This window comes from Naegleria fowleri (genome assembly GCF_008403515.1).
Source record: "Naegleria fowleri strain ATCC 30894 chromosome Unknown tig1, whole genome shotgun sequence".
NCBI lineage: Eukaryota > Heterolobosea > Eutetramitea > Acrasida > Naegleriidae > Naegleria > Naegleria fowleri.
Genome location: NW_025407933.1, coordinates 115,507 through 136,015, shown reverse-complemented (window position 1 = coordinate 136,015; position 20,509 = coordinate 115,507). Strand labels below are relative to the sequence as shown.

At 37.6% G+C, this 20,509-nt stretch overlaps 10 protein-coding genes across 10 annotated transcripts; 4 read left to right on the top strand and 6 right to left on the bottom strand.

The window, feature by feature from the left end:
* Positions 1-563: 563 nt before the first annotated feature.
* Positions 564-2,291, top strand: FDP41_000054 (uncharacterized protein; the record flags this gene model as incomplete). Its single annotated transcript, XM_044708919.1, has 1 exon — positions 564-2,291. One exon carries the CDS (start codon positions 564-566, stop codon positions 2,289-2,291), a length of 1,728 nt encoding a protein of 575 aa, XP_044569728.1.
* A 344-nt stretch (positions 2,292-2,635) lies between these two features.
* FDP41_000053 (uncharacterized protein) lies at positions 2,636-5,072 on the top strand (the record flags this gene model as incomplete). Its single annotated transcript, XM_044708809.1, has 2 exons — positions 2,636-3,701; positions 3,820-5,072. 2 exons carry the CDS (start codon positions 2,636-2,638, stop codon positions 5,070-5,072), a joined length of 2,319 nt encoding a protein of 772 aa, XP_044569727.1.
* Positions 5,073-5,348: 276 nt separating this feature from the next.
* On the bottom strand, positions 5,349-6,114 carry FDP41_000052 (uncharacterized protein; the record flags this gene model as incomplete). Its single annotated transcript, XM_044708698.1, has 3 exons — positions 5,349-5,410; positions 5,511-5,667; positions 5,842-6,114. The coding sequence occupies 3 exons, from the start codon at positions 6,112-6,114 to the stop codon at positions 5,349-5,351; spliced, it is 492 nt and encodes a 163-aa protein (XP_044569726.1).
* Positions 6,115-6,781: 667 nt separating this feature from the next.
* FDP41_000051 (uncharacterized protein) lies at positions 6,782-8,236 on the bottom strand (the record flags this gene model as incomplete). The annotated part of the gene is made up of 1 exon (XM_044708587.1): positions 6,782-8,236. One exon carries the CDS (start codon positions 8,234-8,236, stop codon positions 6,782-6,784), a length of 1,455 nt encoding a protein of 484 aa, XP_044569725.1.
* Positions 8,237-8,408: 172 nt separating this feature from the next.
* FDP41_000050 (uncharacterized protein) lies at positions 8,409-9,239 on the bottom strand (the record flags this gene model as incomplete). The annotated part of the gene is made up of 2 exons (XM_044708476.1): positions 8,409-8,634; positions 8,881-9,239. 2 exons carry the CDS (start codon positions 9,237-9,239, stop codon positions 8,409-8,411), a joined length of 585 nt encoding a protein of 194 aa, XP_044569724.1.
* A 419-nt stretch (positions 9,240-9,658) lies between these two features.
* FDP41_000049 (uncharacterized protein) lies at positions 9,659-10,816 on the top strand (the record flags this gene model as incomplete). The annotated part of the gene is made up of 1 exon (XM_044708364.1): positions 9,659-10,816. One exon carries the CDS (start codon positions 9,659-9,661, stop codon positions 10,814-10,816), a length of 1,158 nt encoding a protein of 385 aa, XP_044569723.1.
* A 256-nt stretch (positions 10,817-11,072) lies between these two features.
* On the bottom strand, positions 11,073-12,458 carry FDP41_000048 (uncharacterized protein; the record flags this gene model as incomplete). Its single annotated transcript, XM_044708253.1, has 1 exon — positions 11,073-12,458. The coding sequence occupies one exon, from the start codon at positions 12,456-12,458 to the stop codon at positions 11,073-11,075; it is 1,386 nt and encodes a 461-aa protein (XP_044569722.1).
* Positions 12,459-14,236: 1,778 nt separating this feature from the next.
* Positions 14,237-16,435, top strand: FDP41_000047 (uncharacterized protein; the record flags this gene model as incomplete). Its single annotated transcript, XM_044708141.1, has 1 exon — positions 14,237-16,435. One exon carries the CDS (start codon positions 14,237-14,239, stop codon positions 16,433-16,435), a length of 2,199 nt encoding a protein of 732 aa, XP_044569721.1.
* Positions 16,436-17,472: 1,037 nt separating this feature from the next.
* FDP41_000046 (uncharacterized protein) lies at positions 17,473-18,071 on the bottom strand (the record flags this gene model as incomplete). The annotated part of the gene is made up of 2 exons (XM_044708031.1): positions 17,473-17,674; positions 17,977-18,071. The coding sequence occupies 2 exons, from the start codon at positions 18,069-18,071 to the stop codon at positions 17,473-17,475; spliced, it is 297 nt and encodes a 98-aa protein (XP_044569720.1).
* A 131-nt stretch (positions 18,072-18,202) lies between these two features.
* Positions 18,203-20,461, bottom strand: FDP41_000045 (uncharacterized protein; the record flags this gene model as incomplete). Its single annotated transcript, XM_044707920.1, has 2 exons — positions 18,203-20,157; positions 20,278-20,461. The coding sequence occupies 2 exons, from the start codon at positions 20,459-20,461 to the stop codon at positions 18,203-18,205; spliced, it is 2,139 nt and encodes a 712-aa protein (XP_044569719.1).
* Between the last annotated feature and the right edge of the window lie 48 nt (positions 20,462-20,509).

Genomic DNA, 20,509 nt, shown 5'->3' with positions numbered 1-20,509 from the left:
ATCACCGTTCGATGTCTTCGATCATTCTTATAACCACTCAATTCATTTTCAAAAACAATGTTCACCACAGTCGAAGAATGATTTTCACATCGTTTCACATGTTTTCGGAAAGTAAACTTTCAGTTTGTTTCGTTTAGACTACATATGTATTCGATCCAACATGAAAATTCATTCATGAAATTAAAGGTTGATGGTTCGGATGAGTGTACGGAGGATGAATTCTTTTTGCGAGAAATGTTAGAGTTGGTTTGGGAACACCTTCTGTCACTTGTCGATGATGTTTGAAATAATGATCGGAATTGATCATTCCAACTTTTACAAACGAGTGAATATTTGAATAATACAGAGGGTGCTAGAGAGAAGGAAAAGATTTCGAACAGGACATCTCGAGATTGGATGGAACGGTACTACCTTGTCATTAGAAGATGACATTTTTTTCATCTGGCAGGAGGAGGTTTGTGACTAAAAATAACTTTCTGTCTCCTGCCAAACTTTCTACCGAGCCTCAAATTTAACACCAAAAAAAATTGTATCCAATGCCATCGAACATCAACCAACAACAGATGTCTCAACTCGAAGAATCTTCTATCCAGCATCAAACAACATCAGCACCAGAGGGATCTTCTTCTTCTACTGTTAATGATTCATCAAAGATCAATACAGTAGTGCAAACAACAACACAAGACAATCTCAAAACAACATTTTTACCAAAAGAAGAAACAATCGTTGGAGTAGTCCAAGAAGAAACTCCTGAAATGGAAGACTTTGTTCAAAGCCCAACTCGAGGAGAAGTCGATGAAACAACTTGTCAACAGTTGAATGAAGAAACCAAAGGAAACTCGAACACTTGTGAAGAAGAAGAATTGATTACTGTTTTCAGAGGTCTATCGTTGGAATCGAATGAACTCAAAAAGCAACACTACATGTCGCACTTTTTCTCATGGATTTTGGTAATCACCGGCAAACTTCCTGACGACCTCATGACAAGGTGTGTGGAAGAATGGCAACAAACGAAAGGAGATTTTTATTTAAACATTTCATTGTCGACAAAGGAATTATCTCACTTTGGAAAACTATGTCAGAGACAAAAGAACTCTTTGGAAAATTTATTGATTGAAATATGCTACAGTGTGGTGACAGAAATGAAACATTCGCAACTCATCAAAGAGTATGAAAAGAAACTTGTGACAGAATTGAAACAATCGAATCGAAAACGTCAATTACTTTGTCGAGTATTTTGTCTCTTTTCCCAATTGTTGCTTGAACTGTTTCACAAATATCCAGCCCTAGAAGAAGATTTTATTAAGGATGAGAATCGACACTTGAGGCTGAACTTTTTCATCTCAACATCTATTAATCTCAATGTTGCAGAAAAGTACAAGGATGGAGGAAAGAGCGTATTCCAGAAAACAACCAATCCAAATTTTCCATTCCAACATGTTTTAAAGTTTCAGGTTAATCTAAATTCTCCAAATGTGATTGATTACTCAAAAGGTCAACTAAATGTCAAACACAGATTGAAAAGTGAGAGAGAAATTGCCATTATTGGAATGATAATGCCACAAGAACAAGAAACACTTGTAAAGATTGTGGAGAGTAAGGCAGACGGTAATTGTTGTCCACAATCCATTGGTTACCACCTCAACAAGAGTGCTGATGATGTGAGACGCGATATTACTTCTCACTTTAAATCCTTACTTGAAGGCTATTTGAATAACAATTCATCCATCTCTGAGTTATCCAAAAAGGTAGATGCCAACTCATTGGAAGGAAGGATCCTCTTAGCCATGTTGGATCCCTTGATTCAAAGTACAAATAGAGGAACAAGTGTTCATGATACGAGCCGCATGACTGTCAGACAATACATTAAGCTCATTCGCCAAAGTGGCTTTTGGTGTGGTCTTGCAGAGCTGTTGGTTGCATCTTCTCTTTATGAAAGAGACATTTTCGTTAATGGAAAGAATGTGACTGGAGGAAATGGTCACAATCCAATTTATTTGAGAAGAAGATATAACCACTATGATGCCGAAGTTCGTGAAAACTCTAGTATTGGTTCAAGCATAATGGCAGGTGACCGATCCATTCAATCCATTCCACTCGAGGACCAACGCAAGGAAGGTTCAGCATTGCTCGAAATTCCAGAAGACGAATCCAAAGAAAGTAAGGATCATGACTTGCCAACTGTTCAAGAGTTGCCACAACAAATGAAACAAACAAATGAAGCAGAAAGCGATCCAGCAAACAACTCCAATAATTTGGATGAACATTCCTCCAACGAAACCATTCCATGAATTTGTGGGTTTTTTCACACACATTTGTACAAGATCATTGAGAGAATATTTATAGATCATTGAGAGGGTATTTATAAAGTCGATTTATTATACTTGGATAAGTATGTTATTATCATCTTCAGTCTAGACATCTTTGCAAGAAAGATATTTGACCTCCCATTCATGAGATTGCTGAGAGTTGGAATAAAATAATGACTCGATCTATTTACTACTCTTCAGCTTATTTCTTGATAAATTTTGGCACAGAGTCATTGTTGGAGGGGAAAGTTTTTTCCACATTCTTGTTCATCTCGACCAATTATGGGAAATTGTAATTTCCTTCTTTTTAAAAAGAAATTCAAAAAATGAAACGAAAGAAACGTTCCTCTTTGAAGCATCTCGGCAGTGAATACATTCACCCAAGCAAATACTTGATTCGGGAGGTGTTGCTGGATGATGAGAGCATGAAGGAAAGCAACCAATCCTCTCCCATACCTTCAGTATTAGGATCCGATTCTGAACATGATGATAATAGTTCTTCTCATCCTCTCACTCTTCCGAATCATCCTATTCATCCTAATCCTCACAAGCAGGAAGAACAACAACACCGAATATTCCTAATTGATCGTATCGGAACAGATTGTTTGGAATTAATTTTCTCCTTTCTGACCTATCCAGAGATGGCTCCAATTCTCTTTGTTTCACGACAATGGTCCAGAGTGATGGTTCCACTCTTCTATACAGAGACCTATGATGTTCTTGCATCGAATGAGCATTTAGAAGAGTTGAAAGAAGAAGGTAGAAATTATGATACGGATACTGAATTTGGCTACGAAGGTCTCTACACGGAGAGTGCCACATGGAAACCAACGCTTTGTTATGACACTGAGGACGAATTGGATGCAGAGAGAGAAGAGCTCCTTCCACCAACGAGCGAAGATTCTTCAGAGGAGAATGATGATGACCTTAATACCACTTCAAGTGAAAATCTCCTCCAACTTGAAAAACAGAATCATGATCATTCCAACTCCCATTTGAAGAATTCTTCAAATTTACAAAATTATGTTTGTGATAAGAGATTACCGTTTGGAAGTCCTTTGTGTAAACACACCATCCAAGATCAATTTTATCTAGTTCAAGACTCGTTATCGAAAGATGAGTATATTGAGCTCGTCGAACAATATTTGAAAGTGAACATGAGAGGAACAATGAACCAAGATAATGACAAGTTACAACCATCGGCTCCATTCTACATCAATCCATTTCTTTTCTATGATCAAATAGAGCATGAACAATCACAAATTAAGCCTTACATGTGGGAAATTACAGAGTCCATACGTCGTGATGGTTATGGACCTATAATTGTTGGAAATTTCAGTGGACATACTATCTATAATGACGATGAATATTATGAAAGTTATCAAGCATCAGGTGAGTCTCTTCACAATAAGGTTTTTTTGAGCATTGATGTCAACTATCTATGAAACGATATATGTCTTTTTTGCAATGAACAACATGCTGTGGAACCCTTTTGTGTTTTTCAAAAAAGACTTGGGTTTTGTATTCTATGCATTGCGAGGTGGCATTGCTCGATTAGTGAGAAGAGCTGGTGTTAAATATTATGAACCTCAAATGATTGAAGATGCTTTGTACATTCTCAAAGATTTCATAAGAAAAGTTTTACAACAAGCCTACGAGACGAAATTTCAGGATCGTCTCAATGCTACTGCTGATTGTGATAACAAAGACTCTGATTCGACACAATCACCAATACCACCTTTACAATTCACAGAAAGTGATTCACAATACCATGAAAGATGGTATCCTGATCCTGAATATAAAGGACCATATTGTAATGATGATTTGGATAGTGATTTGAAACTCAATCATCATGATATTGTGGATGCAGTTGAGAAAGTACTGAAGGGATATAAATTATTTTATGCCCCTGAATCAGATCCTTACAATTTAGGTAATTACAATGAATTTAAAATCGACGAAACAACAATTCCAATCAAGAAAAGCGACGATGAATCCTTCGAGAAAAAGCCAAACTATATTCTTAATTCTGAAATACATCATTCAGAGTCTAATATTCAAAAATTGGAGGAAAACAATGAAAAAGAGGATATCGATAGTGACGATGAAGAAGAGCTTACTGACGATTCAGATTTTGATGAACTTACCGATGATGAAGAAGTTGTGGATAATACAAACACCACCATTGACATGAACCATCTGCAATACAAAAATTTAAATGATTTTATTGATGATTCAGAATTGGCTATGGACATTCAAGGAGAGTCTGTGCATGAAGGAGACTCTCTGAGAGATCGTCTCATTAAGGTTTCCATGCAAGTCCATGAAGAAATTTATGGATATGAAAAAACGCATGCTGAAAAGTTATATTTGAAAAATTGGTATGGAAATGGCAACGTATTTTTCACACATGCTGCAAAACATTTAGGAGATGACAACCCCGAATTATTGATGATGGAGGATGAAGATGAGGAAATTATGACCAGCGAGAATGCTCTTATTGAGAAGGATCGAAAAGAAGATGTTGCTTATTTTGGGTATTCATTGTTTGATGACGACGAAAATGAATTTCCAATTTTTTGTTACACGCACAACAATGAAACGAACCATAATAAGGAGGGTCACATCATAAAAGAACAGTCAGATCATACCATTGATGACAATCAAGCAGATGAAGAGACAAGCAAAGAATATCATTTGAGGCGCTTACTGCGAGAACGCTCTTTCCAATGTATCGAAGCATACTTTTCAGAGAGTCATTGAATGGCTCATCACAAACGTTACACGAAATTATTGACATTTTCATGACGAGTATGAAATTTCAACCCACCCATCCATTCAGGTTCGATAAGACGGATGAAATAAAACGATGTGAATGGATTTATGACTGTTTCGAATGTTGTTAGCTTGGAATAAGGCTGTGTAAGCCAAATCTGTTGTTGTTGTTGGCATGACTCGAAAGGATGGAGTGGCAAAAAGGAAATCAAAATTTTGATTTTTATGTTTTATGTTTTATTGAAAAGAGTGAATATGTTACATTTAAGCTTCTTCGCACCACTTGTTCTCTTCACGAATTTTGGCTTCTTCTTCTGGTGTGAAGTCTGCGTTTCCGAAAGAAGACAACATTAAAAACATCATCAAGATGGCAAGAAGGAAATAATTATTAGTCAACAAAAATTGAAATAATTCATCATGACTTACCATTTTCAATGCCAAACATTTCACGAATTTGCTCTGGTGATTTACCCTTGATCATGGAAGCAACCTTTGCACATGTAAGATCCAACAGATCCTTGATGTTCAAATAGTTGGCTGCCATGATGAGTTCAATCAAGAGGGATTGATCAATTTCCAAGAACTAGATCGACAAAAATGAGGTGATGAAAAAATAAATGGGACATCAAAGTTGTTGTTGATGATGATGATGGTGGTGATTTGTTCACGAACATGAGGTATCGTCATCATGAAGTTGACGGGCATTAAAAACACACATGATGTTGTTCGATTAAATGAACACAATAAACACACATACCTTCTTATCCCAATCACAGATAACATCTTCAATTTTACCCTTCAATGGCTTTTCGATTTCTTGGGCTGGTTCCTTGTGGTGGTATTGACAGTATTCAATCACCTTTTGCAATGGCTTGGAATCAACGTTTGGAACTGGGATGATTGGGCAATCGTCTTCATCTCCTTCTTCCAACATATCTTTCACAAGACCAGACATGAGGATAACATCTCGGTCGACCTTGAAAGATTGTTTGTCCTTTGATTGCAATTCAACTTGTTTGGTTTCAGACATTTTATTTGGGTGTTGATGGTGGTTAGGTGTGATGGGTCGAGTTGTGGAATATTTTTTGTAGCAAAATGATGATTCAGCGGGTGATGATGAGCCTGATGTCTCCAGCGTTCTTTAGAAGCCAAAGTGATTGGTTGGAGTCGGTTACAAAAATTACAACGTTCAGACAGAGCTGGAACACGCTGAGCGGATGACATGTTGTTACAAGTTCATTTTTAAATTTACCTTCGTGTTCCTCACCAAACAGGCAATTTCAATGTTCCCTCTCGTCATTTTGGAGAAACAACGCCTCTCAATCACCTTGCCTTGATTGCCCTGTATTCTAATCACATACAATATCCCCACCATAGGTTGTTAAGAGAAAACACACTCGATCGTAGAGGTAATATTGATCAGGAGAAGATGAAATTCAGACTTCCATTTTGCACTCCTTAAAAGGAATTCACATTGTGATGATGATGAACCACTAGTTAACTCGAGTTAACAGTTCACCAAGACATCCAAGCTCTAGAAGCACTACAGTTTTCGTTGGTTTACACAGTTCATATTCAGAAAGGTGGAATCCAACAATAACAACAACAGGGCCACCCAAGAACCACATCCTACCTCTCAAGAAGAGAGTCGTGTACAATACCTTTAGGCTTCACTCTGACAAAACACATAAAAGATCCTATTGAATTTTGGCACCTCTTGATTGTGTCACTCTCTTCTGATTGGGATTAATAAGACTCTTGGGAGCTTTTCTTTTTGCGGCTGTGGAGGACTTCTTTTCGTGGTCACTGTCAGAGGATCCACTATTGTAGCCAGAGCCAACATCACCACCAGGCTGGTAGAGAATGAGTCGATCTTGTGCTTGACGAAGTTTTTGCTTGGTCTCTTGCAATTCACGTCTCAAGTCAGAGATGAGTTTGGCATCTTTCAATAAACGAACCTCACTCAGTGATGAATTGTACGAAACCAAATCAAACAATAATTGTTGAACTTTTTGTGTAAAATCAACTACATGACGAACGGCGTAGAGTTCAAAGAGAAATTTGAGGCGAATGGATGGAGAATTTGTGGTTGAGGTCAATGAGGACGAACCAGCTTTTTGACCAGTTTCAGAGGATGGAGGCAGAGTTGTTGTTGTTGGGGAGGATGACGACTTGGGATGGGAAACACTCATCATCGACTGCTGCTGAAGTGGAGAGTAAATGACTAATTGAAGAATATCCTTAGATTCCTTATTTTCCTCATCAAATTGAAGAGAGACGTGAGAAAGAGTAGGATCATCTGCTGAGGACAAACCATGATTGTTACTACTATTGCTGCTGATACCTATAGTAGTGTTATTATGGACATTTTGGCCACTCATGAGTGTTTCCTGTTGGAGCCTTTCCATGGAGCTGCTCCCAAAGTAAAACAATCCATTTCTCAAATACTTCAAATAATTGGACCATGACAAGTGGTTCATGGAGATCTTTCTGCGATGTTCTTGTAACTCTTCAAATCCCAAATCACATTCATAGTATTCATCACTTCCATTGGTACACGAGAAAAGGAGCCGGAGTGATTGTTCCTTGTGTTCACGTGTCAGTGATGCGTTTGAATGGAGAGGAGCCAACAAGGATTGCTGCCATTGACTCGGATCCAAAGAGCCAGGTCCCATTGAACCAGAAGGATGATTCATTCCTCCTTGATTTTGATGATTCAATGACGAGGATGAATCAAAGGCTGTTCCAACCACCATCGATGAAAGATATAAATGTTGTTGTTGTTGTTGGACCATGCCGTCCAATAGAGACATGGTATTTTGATTCAGGGCTATGTTATGTTGATCCATTCCATTCAAAGTTAATGTATGATTGGAGGTAGTAATGTGATGAATATCACTTGTAATGGCATTAAGGATTGGCCGAATGACTCTCATACTCACAACAAAAGGAACCCGATTCAGATGCACAATTTTGTGAGTGGATTCTAATTGGGACATGTTGGTGAGGAATTGAACAAATTCTTGACGTTCCACTTCTCTCTCCTCTTCATCCAATGATGATGCGGAGGAGGAAGATGATGATTGGAGTGAGCTTGCCGTGGTGGTGCTTGTTGTTGTTGGATGATGTTCGATGGTGTTCTTTCTTTGCATTTTTTGTTCTGTGATGGTGTTGTCACAAGAGTCACATTCCTTAAAGAAAAAAAGCATCCATGGATAACACAAATCATTATTATTAATATAAAGAAATTAGGAAGTATTTAGAGATAATTTAATATTAATCAAGACAAAGAATAGAGGGTGGATTTTTTGTCTCTGTCACAACTTATTGTTCATCTTCTTCGACTTCTGGCATTTGGAACATGGATTGAGACTTGTCCACAAAGCCAAAGAATTTCTGAATGCTCGTCTTGAAACTATTGCTTGCCAAAATGTAAATGAATAACATTCCACAATCTCTAAAGTCATTTCCAGGAATGTTTCTATGAGTGAACATGTGGAAGAGTGAGAATGGCTCAAATGGTAACTTGGCAACAATTCTACCATCAAAACTGTTGAAATGGTCATTGAGAAGTGTCGTGGTTGAATCGCGGCAGGATTAAAGTCAGGCAATTCGAGTCATGATTATTTGTAACATCGTGATGTGGTAAATAAAGGTTGAAGAAGTTTGTAAAACCAAAATCATGATGACAATAAGAATGAGAAGGTCCAAAAGATGTATCCATTCATCACGCAAGTACAATATTAAAATTAGTAACTACACCCCATATAAAAGATGGACCATCACACACACTTACACATTGTTCAACAATCCGAAAACACTAATCATGATGATACCAACAATAATTGTACTCTTCATCTTGAACATGGATAACTCTTGATTTTTAACTCGGAGTTGCTCCTTTTCTCTTGTCAAGTTATCCTTCCTTCTCTTGATAGCCTTTTGGTCCTCTTTCGAGTTGGTAATACTTCCACCTTTATGAACCACAATTGTTTCCTTCTTAATTTTATCAATTCTCTTTTGAATTTGTTCAATATCATCTTGTAATTCTTGGTATTCACTCTTCCGATAGACAAATATCCACTCCACCAATGTGGTCAGCAGCGAGGTGCACAAGGCAACCATCATCACAACGCAAGCATAGAAAATGTTCATTTTTTTTGAGTTGGAAAGAAGACTTCAATCTGTAAAGCGACAAACATTCAGTGATTTGGCAACTGTTTCTGTAACCTGTTAAGAACACACAATCGGGTTGTTTATCCTTTATTATTTTATCAAAAAAAAAGGATGGATCATGAATGAGAAAAATGGATGACGAATCAGATCAATAAGTGGTCGGTCACAAACATCCTTTTTCACACGCGATGGATTGCATTTTTGTGCAGTCGAGAAAGATTCTAAACGACATAACGTGAAATCTTTGAATTGACGCCACATGAATTTGGGGTATTCTAGGAATGGCGGTGATCATGAAGCAAATCAAACAGTGGACAACAGGTTTCCATCCTACAAAACAGATCCTCATCATGAGATCGTGATCTGTTTCCTTACAGACATTTTTCTTACAAAAAAAAATGAGTCAACAACATTCCATGCCAACAGGACAATCATTCCCGGAACATCAACAACAACAGAAATTACCTTTTGTGATTGGCTATGTCGGAAACGTAAAGAAAAACAAACAATTTTTTGAACCATTTGTTACATATTGCAACACATTGAAAAAAGATATCTGCTCCTGTGTGGAGATTGTGATTGAAAAATCATCTCAGAACGATGATAATGAAAAAAATAATTCCGACAATGATTATGAATGGATTAAGCAACAACCAAGGGTAGACGTTCTTTTTTTCAAAGTAACCGATGACATGGTGATTGAAAAATCAGATATTCATGCTGCAAGACGTTTGAAAAATCTCCAATACTACATTCATCTCCATGAGAAGGACGGCATGAAGGTGGTAGAGCCATTGGATGTGACGATAAGATTTTTGGATAGAATTGAAATTCATAATTTCCTTGAGATACAATTAGCATCGAGCACAAATGTGAAAGTACCCCATATGTATTTCATTAGTGAAAAACAAAATTTAGACAAGCTATTGTTAGAAAAGAGTGATTCAATTTCATATCCTTTGGTTTGTAAGACTGTGGCAGCTTGTGGAAAATCTGAAACACATCATATGGCTATTGTTTTTAACAACGAACAATTCAAAAAAGTTGTATATGGCGATGACAGAAACTCAATGCAACATACAGTTTCTACACCCCTGATTGCTCAACAATTCGTGAATCACAACTCAACACTTTACAAAATTTATGTGATTGGAGAGCGAGTATTCTATCAAATCAAGCCATCTCTCAAAAATTTTGATTTGAATTCATCACAAGATACAGAAAATATAATTACATTTGACAGCCAAAAACCATTCGACTCTCATATTAGCGACACATCAATTGTAGAGAGTTCCTTAAAGGAGGTTTCCTATTATGCAAGTGTGCAGTCTGATCATCATGATTTCATTTTCAAGCAAGTAAGCGACCAATTGAGAAAGGCACTTAATGTTTCTCTTTTTGGATTTGATCTTGTTAAGGATTGCCGAGAAGAGTCTTCTTCACACTACTACGTGGTAGACGTGAATTATTTTCCAAGTTATAAGGGAATATCGAGAGAAGTACTTTTTGATTATATTGTTGAATATTTGACACAGAGAGTAGAAGCGAAGGAATAAAATGGCCTTGACTTGAGGACTTTGGCAAAGGAATCGAGATTGTTTTTTCGATTTCACAGGTGTTCACATGTGGATATATCGATTAACTCCATTCAACAAGAGAAAAGTTGCAAATGTTCACGTTTTACCAATTTGAATTATAATAATTAGTTTGTTGGGGGTTGTTTATTACAGTGTTGGAAAAGCATTTGCTGTACAACAAGAAAGTAAGGTCAGGAGAGATTTCCAAAATAACTCCGTGGTGAAAACAATACTCTTACTCACAAGCAAGCTTAGAGTCAAAGGAAGAAATAGCTATCGAGAAAGCTTGCAAGGCTGAAAGTGGATATTTGAAATCAATATTGAAACGGTCTTCATCAACTTTACCAAATTGAAGGAAGACTTTGTTTGGATTGTTAGGCTCCACGAGCTGGAAGTTTTTCACTGAGGCCATTGTGACTCTACCATTGAAGTTCAGAACATATGCCTTCAATCTTTCATTCCACACAGGGAATTTGTTCTTTAACACTTTCAAGTGATGCCAGTCTCCAGTCTTGAATTTCGTAATGAGTGACGTTCCATTGTCTGGAAATTGATATAATTCATTCTCCTCGTTGGCGTCGGGAATGACTACTGTGAATTTTCTTGGACCCTTACTTCCAAACAAATTGGTTTCATACACAATGGAGGCAAGATGATTTCTTAAGTGTGTTCCTGGCTTCAACTTGGATGCTTTTTCTCCATTGTCATACAATTGGAATTCCGTTCCAAGGAAGTTACTTCTCAACTTTCCAATGAAGGAATCACTACTTCGACTAATATCTTCCTTACTGAGAGAAACACAATAATTGGAGGACTTGTTACCCTTTCTCTTCTTTGCAGAGAGAAGGAATGTGCTTCCTCTTTCAGCATACATGAAATATCTGGGGAACATCTTGTTCATTTTAGATGTATCTCTAAGAATGTAGCATCGGACCCATTGATCACGATTTGGAGGTGGTTTGACAACGAACGATCTCACATCTCGAATATTTAAGCCAGCCACACTTTCAAAATCATCCTCTTCTCCTTTTTCAGTATTTGGTGACGGTTTTACAGGTACTTTCTCTTCTTGCATTTTTGGAGCTCTTTCATCTCGTTCTCTTCGTTCTTGTAGCGGATTAAATGTTGGAGTGATACCTCTATCCATCAAATCTTTCTCGAGGGCGGTTGGATTTGAATTAGCACTGGATGGTCTTGACAAGGATGAGGATGATGTGGGGCGTCGATTCATTTGAGAGCTGCTGATATCGTCCAAATCATCTACATCTTCAGACAATCGACTCGAGTCGTTATTATTATTGAGGGAATTTGAAGAGTTGTATCCTGCGAGAGGAGGAGTTGAGGATGTTTGAGTTGTTGGTGGCGATCTCACACTACTTGCTCTCGAGTAGCCGCGAGAACTGATGGGTCTTGATGATTGAATCATGTTCATTCCTCTGCTGCTGTTTTGTCTGGTGGTTCTCTCAGCAGCTTGCCTCATGATATCAAACTTTTGTTTAATGACAATGTCTTGGGAGGATCCCACCACTCCAGGAAGTGCATCGTCCAAGCTGTCCAAAACATCCGAGTCTATGCCTCCAACGGATTTTGGTTTATCCTCACCAATATAAAACATGGACATGTTGAAAATAAGAAGAAAAAAGATGGTAAAATAGCAAGAGTACAATGATGAGATGGAATGATTTTCACCAGGCCGAGTATAGTTGTATTTGTTGTCGTTGTTTGGTTGTTGAGAGTTGTTGTTCGTGCGTTGATGCAATGATGATGTTGTCTCTCCCGATCGATTAAGGATAATATATCGCGCTCTTGAAATTTGCAGCGTTTTTTTTGAAAAGTTGAGAAAACAAAGTTTATCAAAATTGTAGATGGAGCAAATTCCCGCGCTTTATCAATTTTTCATAATTACAACAACCATCTTCTTCCATCACACAACGAGAGATCATCAGAACGTGAATGATGATGGAAATCCTGGGGAAAGTTGCGCTTGACAGAGACTCCTTATCGATGATTGACACCTTTGACCTTTCAAAACAACCTTTGTCAAACAAAAGGGTCATTGAATGAATGAACTCCATTTCCGTAACAACCACTTTTCAATTTTCTCTTGTTTGATTACTCTGAAGAGCTTTCAGAGTCCAAAAATTACCACCCACCACCTTTCGGTAGTGGTTGGTAGAGTAATTGGGACAGTTTGCAATTAGCAATCGCGTGTTTCACTTGACGATCAATAACAACGCGAGATTCCCTGGACTAGAACTGTCTTCAAAAGATTTCATCACTCAGAGGACTATGTAAAGGCTCAAAACGATCTTAAAAATTTGAGGGAAATTATGGTTTTATATTTTTTATTTTGGTTGAAGGTGTGGTTTGCTGTACATGGGTTCAATAATGAGGACAATGTGAATCATTATCATCATTGAAAGTGTGTTTGTCTTGAAGGATGGATGTTCAACCAATTAGTTGTGAATGAAAGGGATTGAGAGCATGTTCTGATGGTGCATTTACATCATCGAAACAATAACAAAGAACGCCATTTTGTGTCATTCTTTTATTCAATTAATTTTTGTGTGAGTTGATTCTTTGTCAGTTGAATATATTTCGAAAAGTGAGTCCCCATTATCCAAGAAAATCAAGCGAGAATCAGCTCACTCCAGAGAAACAACAAAGTGAATATGTTATGCACATGCACTGACAAGTCCAAGAGGAATCTGTTTTTTCTTTTTTTGGATCTGATCGAATGTTCTTTTTCTGACGTCAAACAGCAACTTGTCAAGACATACCTTCGAAATCTTATCAAAGCATTTGAACCATCCAGACTCGTGCAAACAACCCAACAACGATTTCGACAGACTTCCAATCCTTCCCCTCGCTCGAAGATGTCTTTGAATGCCACTTGTCATGTACTTTCATTGAACCTTATCTCGGCAACATCCTTTTCGTCTTGTCATGATCCAAATCCAACTCGTAATTACATCAACAGTCAACAACAACCACAATTCACTCAATAAAATTGCTTGACAACCAAATCGTCATTGTCAACAACACCACCACCACGACGACAACGACAACAAACAGAAAGACCAAAATCATCCTTTCTTTCGTCATTATCATCACTATACAGAGTGTTCTGTAACGTGTTACACGCATATACAACAATACGTTTCCAAACTTGTGTTTTCATTGTTGTTGTTGCCATCCTCTTCTTGTTGGTGGTGATTGACATCTTCGTATGACAACATTTTGTCAATTAAACTATTCTAGCATTGCAATAATAATATTCATCCATTCTTGATTTCAAGAGAGAGTTTAACTCTAGCAGGATTCATCTCGTTTCATTATTGATTGACGAACTGAAATTGTTTTCCAAATTGGTCCATCATCATCATCTTGACGACCACCATGACTACAACAACAATAACAACGATTATGACACAACAACACAACAACACCTCCACCTCTCGTGATCAAGCACCGGCATTCAACGAAGGAGGAGGAGGAGGAGGAACCATCATCTCTAACAACAACACTTGTCTCTCAAATTCTTCCTTCTCTCCCACTACCCTCTCCACCACCACCAACAACAACACCACCACCACCACGAGCACTTCTTCTCCACAACCACCATCATCATCATCACCAACGCTCAACAACAACACCACCACGAGCACTATCAACATCAACACAACTACTACGAGCACTAGCAATAACAACAACAACACAACTACTACGACCTCCTCCCCTTCTCCTTCTTCTCCTCCGATCATTAAAATTCAACACTACTTTAATTATTCCACCACTATGAGAGATCGAGAAGCATGTCAATGTTTTTTGGAATATCTCACACAGGTCACTCATTGTGATGAAAATTTATTGTATTTACTTCAGTTGGAGAATATCAAGAGTTTGAAATCGGTTCAGAATATGATGGAACAGACACAGTCATTGATTGATACGTTTGTGAAATTGGAATCTCCGAAGGAGTTGAATATTACGGACAAGATGAGAACGAGAATTATTGAAAATTTTGAAGAAGTCAAGAGTAGTGTTGGGATGGGAACAAGTGGTGGCAATGTTGATAAACAACAACAACAACAGACTTCACCAAGGACGGGAGAATCAAAAATGTCAAATGTCAATACAACATCCACACCACCTGAATTGAGTCCAGAATTGTTATGGACAAAAATTCAACATGCTTTCCACGAATTGACCGTTCAAATCAATTTACAATTGAAACAAGATAGTTTTGAATCCTTTCTCAGTTCTGACTTTTTCGAAAAATTTATCATCAAGAAAGTTCGTGAGAAAGTTGCTTCTCATTCACAACAACACCATGAAAAGACCAAGAAAAAGAGATCTTCTTCTACTACCATTTATGGAAATACTCACAATTCTCCAAATTTGGGAGATTCAGATTTCTCCTCTTCCACAACATCTTCAACAACAACAGATGATCATTACAATGGAGGAGATTCTTCAGATTCAACTGTTGGAGATAATTATGCATTAGGTGCTGCAACTTTAATGAAACGTTTTGTAGGAGGTTTATTTAAAGGAGGAGGATTAGCCATTCAACAAATGGTGAATCATGGAAATAATTTGGAAGATTCGAATAGCTCTTCCTCCTCTTACTCTGAAATTTCTTCACCCATTTTGACAAGTGACACGGATGACAATTCCCTTTCTCTTACTGCTTCATTGTCTTCTCTATTCAAACATCGAGGTGGTGGCAGTGATCGAAAAGAATCTTCTCAAAATGAAACTGTTGAAATTATGAAGAATATTATTCAAGATTTATACAAACAACTCATTCAAAAAGATAATGAAATCAAGAGATTACAAGAAGTTTTGAGACAACATGGACAATTGATGGGAATTGGTGGAGAGAGAAAAGCCAAACCACTTCCAACAGCTCCGAAACAGCAACCACACAGTCAAGATGATCTTTCATTGAAAACTCCGAGAAAAGGAGGAGTTAATACTTTAAAAACATTGTCGGCATCTTCACCACCAAACAAGCCACAATGTCAACTCAAGAATATTTCCAATACAACAAGTAATAATAATAACAACAACAACAATAGTAGTAGTAGTGAAATTTCATCACCAAGAAGATTGAATTCGACGAACAGCATGACCACACCAAGATCCTCAAGTAATTTGGTGAATCCTAACAACAACAATTATGTTGCATCACCAAGATCGAGTGGTGGCGACATGTCTTCCTCACAAACCAATCGATCAATGGTGGCGACGACGACGAATATCACAACAACAAATTCTCCAATCATCAAGACGGTGAATAGAAACAGTCTCAATTCAGAATTAGATTCTTCATCCTTGATGAAACAAAAGAAAACAACTTTGGATATTGTGTCATCGGTCAATAACAAAACCTTGCCAACGACACCTTCAGCTACTAACGTAAAGAATGGTAATGATCATAATAATTCAAACATGCCATTAAGTCAGAGATTGCAATTCTTTGAAAAGCTTTCAAATAATGCAAATGTCAACAATGCAAGTACTACTAGTGGAAATGTCGTGCCAACGAGTCCTGCGACGTCGAAACGACCTCAAACAGTTCTTAACAAATAAGAAGTGTTTGTGAAGGAGTTTAAAGGTTTGATGGGAAGATGACAATAATGTACATAAGCTTAGTGTAAAAATTGTACAAACAGTCAAATTCAGTGTTGACTGTAAAAATATATAATTCTTCACGGGTGGCCAACTCAAGCGTATTTTTTCGTGAACACATCAAGCTGCAAGAGAGAATTTCGCTGGGGATTTTTAATAAAGCTACGATCATAGTATGATTTTTATGATGATTTCAACCCCTCAAAACTTGCCAATGCAATATATTGTTGCTGACACGTGAAGGAAACACTACTTAATTATTGGTGCGTCAATAAGTTGAATTGGCATTACAAGAGCCGTGGTGGTAACGTCCTAAAACTTTGTCACGGTATAGTATTGAAGGGGCCCTTTCCCCTCTTCGTCACATTATCAACACCATCTCTCTCAAACCACAACTCTTACATTGAGAAACGTGTTATGGAATTGTTGCTGAAATGTTTTCGAACTTCTCTTCGAAAAGGGTTTTAAAAAAATTTCAATTTGTGGAGTTCAATGTGATTGAGAAGAGTTTGAAATTAACACCAAGCCCGTCAAAAGTGCACAACAAATAGAACATCCTTGAGTGTAAAGTGGTCTGTTGTTCTAGAATTTCATGCTGCTTGTTTGCACTTTACACGGGCTTTATGTTTAATTCAGCCAAAATCAGTGACACCTTTTTTAAGGGCTGTTATTAATTGAATATTAGGTCTCACAATACCAAACAAAAGAATCTGAAACTAGACGGAAAGAAGCATCTACCATATGAAAATCTTGGTTTCAGCATGCTTAATTGTAGAACAGTTCAACTCTGAAACAAAATTTGAATAATGGTCGGTGTTATTAATCGAGTAAAAAATAAAAGTGCGCTCGTAAAGAATCTTGTCTCGAATCTTGGTCATTTTTACTGAAGGAGTTGATTCTCAATATGCATATTTCAATTAAAATTGAAATATAATTAATATATTACAAAATTAATCAATCGAAAAGAACAATAAATTTTAATTTCATCATCATCATAATTAACAATTCATTCCGACCTTGTCTCTTGGAATAATACGCAAATCAGATCCATACTTTAACCAAACATTTCCTGCAGTTTGACTTGGATTGATTCCGATACCATCATTGGAGAGAATGGCACTCGTTTCAGCTGAAATTTGGAATTCTTCAGCTGCGTATTTAAGAACGGCTGTGAATGGAGCGCTTTCTGGAACTTTGATGCTGTTGGTGTGTTTGTTTTGGATGAATTTTCAGTTTGGTCGATAATGCATTCCGTTAGCATAGATGAATCGTTCAGTTGAATGTGATGGATTATTGTTTTTCATAATGAACATCATGTCGATGTTTGATTTCAATTTTTCATTATCAATTATTTATCAAAGAGTGTGGGTGGTGATTAGTTGGATCATAATTCAAAGAATCATCATGTGCAACACATTCCGATGTTTGAATTTTGTTTCAAATATTAATATTTTAATATCAGCCACTTCCGATATCATCACATGATGAGACTATTTACATACGTTCTGAAAGGTTGCTTTGGATGTGAAGTCAATGTGATTTTGAAGGTCACCTTGTTTTCGGTTTGTGGAGGAGCTTGAGTGGTGGAGGAGGACATTTTTTGAAGTAAAATAGAGTTTTAGGCGAGCTCAAAAAGAGCTGACGTCACCTATAATATTGTTTGATCAAAATTATTGCAATACTATTGCACTCACGCTCTCTTTTGCAAAAGACGACACACAACTATAATTATTCATAGAAATTCTCTCGGGTGACAATTGGTAAAACACCTTGCTGTTCCATTAAGAGTCGTACGGACGTCACAGCATCCTCAATGACTCGATCTCGATCGAGAAGCTTATTTTCAGGAATGTCCTTTGGAACATTTTCCGGATCAATACTTTCTTCATACTCTACGTCTTTAAAGAGTTGACCACATTTTGGAACTCCCTTAAACCATTCACCCACATATTTTTGACCCGCTGCAATGTAGTAGTAAACTCCTGGTCCATGTTTTAAGCCATCCAAATAGCTACCCTCAAATCGATCTCCATTCTTTTCAATCGTACATCCCATTCCACTTTGCTTATCATTTGCCCATTCTCCTTCATATTTGGTGCCATCAAGAAAATACATGGTGCCGTAGCCCCATCTCTTGTCATTCGCCCAATCTCCTTCATAGATTTCTCCATTATCGTAATAGTAAATACCCTTGCCGTGCTTGAGACCATTCTTCCATTCACCGTCATAGACCTTTTTCGATTTTTCTTTCGAACGCAAAACTCCTTTTCCTTCTTTCTTGCCGTTGACCCAACATCCCGTGTAGTTGAATTTCGGAGTGTCTTCCTCACCGAACCCATGTTTTTGGTGATCCATCCATTGGCCTTTATAGGTTTCCTTTGGTTTCACACCAGCTTGACCTGTTGGTTTATACACCGTCGCTCGAGTGCCATGTCTCTGAGATTTCAAATCATTTTGTTTCCACAATTGAGATTTTGGAACTTTCTTTTCTGGAATGGGTTGCAGTTCGACCTCATCCTCTTTCAATTCGTGTAAATCCTCCTCTTCGATCATTCCAGCAAGATACTTTCTATAACGTTGTTTTAAGGACTCGAGTTTTTCTTGTTCCTCCGTGGGCGGATGACCAGGAGCAAGCTTATCTTCAGCGCACACTTTTTCGAGCGCTTTGATTTTGTTCAGCAATTCAATGACCTTGGTGTTGAGTATTTGTTTCTTTGGAAATGTCGAGATGTGCCTTGCAATTCTCAAATTTTCCAAAGCTTCCATCGTCTCCAAATAGTGGAATTCTGTTTGTGAAATGGAGCCAATGATCACCGAAGCGCTCTTCCCTCCAAGGGATTCGCTGAGCATGGCTGTAACCATGGAGTCTCCAAATAAGCTGTTAATATTCACATTTGGATTTTTAGCTCCCTTCACTTTGGTGTGATGCACCACGTTGTGAATGGCATTGCCAAATGCAGTCAAACTCTTGTTCAAGCTTGCCCCCTCTTTCAAGTGTTCACCCTTAGCTCCCATTTTACCAATTCTTTCAGTTCCTTTCAAGTTTACAAACATGAGTGACGATGAGACATCTTGCTCAGGGTGATCCATATCATTTCTTGTCAATCTCAATCGCATGAATGAGTGAAGTCTGATTTTTCTTTGAGCAGTCAATTTTTGACTTCTTCGGATTCCATCATCGATTAATGATTGTAATTGTTCCCAACTTTCAACTTGCATTTCTTTCAAATTTGTAATAAATACACCTTGTTTGCTGTGTTTTTTAAGTTTCAACTCCTTTTCATCGTCAGGATCAAGTAAATCTAATATTGTATTGTTGCTCATTTCCCAAAACGAAAATGAAATGGAGTAGGTGAGCTTATCTGCCACCGATGATAAATAAGAATATCCTTCTCGAAATGTCAAATCCACGATTCCTTCCTCTCTCTCATTTCCAATCATCATTTCCGTTTTACCTGTTCTCGACGAACCGTAAGAAATAATTGTGCCGTTATATCCCTCAATGACAGCGTTCAATAAAGGAACACAGATGGTTTCAAAAATTTCATTATTTGATGTTTCACTGTCAAAGCAGTGGTCAAATTTGTACAATAATCCCTCTCTACTCTCTGGATGGTATGCAATAAGTTTGTTGACGTCTGAAATTTCAATAATGGTTTGAGCATTGGCACTTGATTCTTCCGCTGTTGTCATGTGTTGAGAGGGATATTTCAACAAGTCAATTGGTTTTAGTGATACATCCATCCGAATAAATTAATTCATTAAGAAGCTTGAGAGACTCCAATGACTCCTCCAAAACTTACCTGGTATCGGTGCCAATCGAATACAGACATGAACATGATCATAGTGATTCTCTACAGAGCCACTCAAGTCATTATCTGTGCCACTCTTGAAATTTCCTTCATCAAGAGAAGTTTCCAATACACTGCTTGACCCCAAGGAGCTCGTTTCTCCATTAATGCTACTCAAATTCAAGGATCCGTTCATGTTGATCAAATGAGAGTACTATGATAGGTTGGCGTTGAAAGGATGATG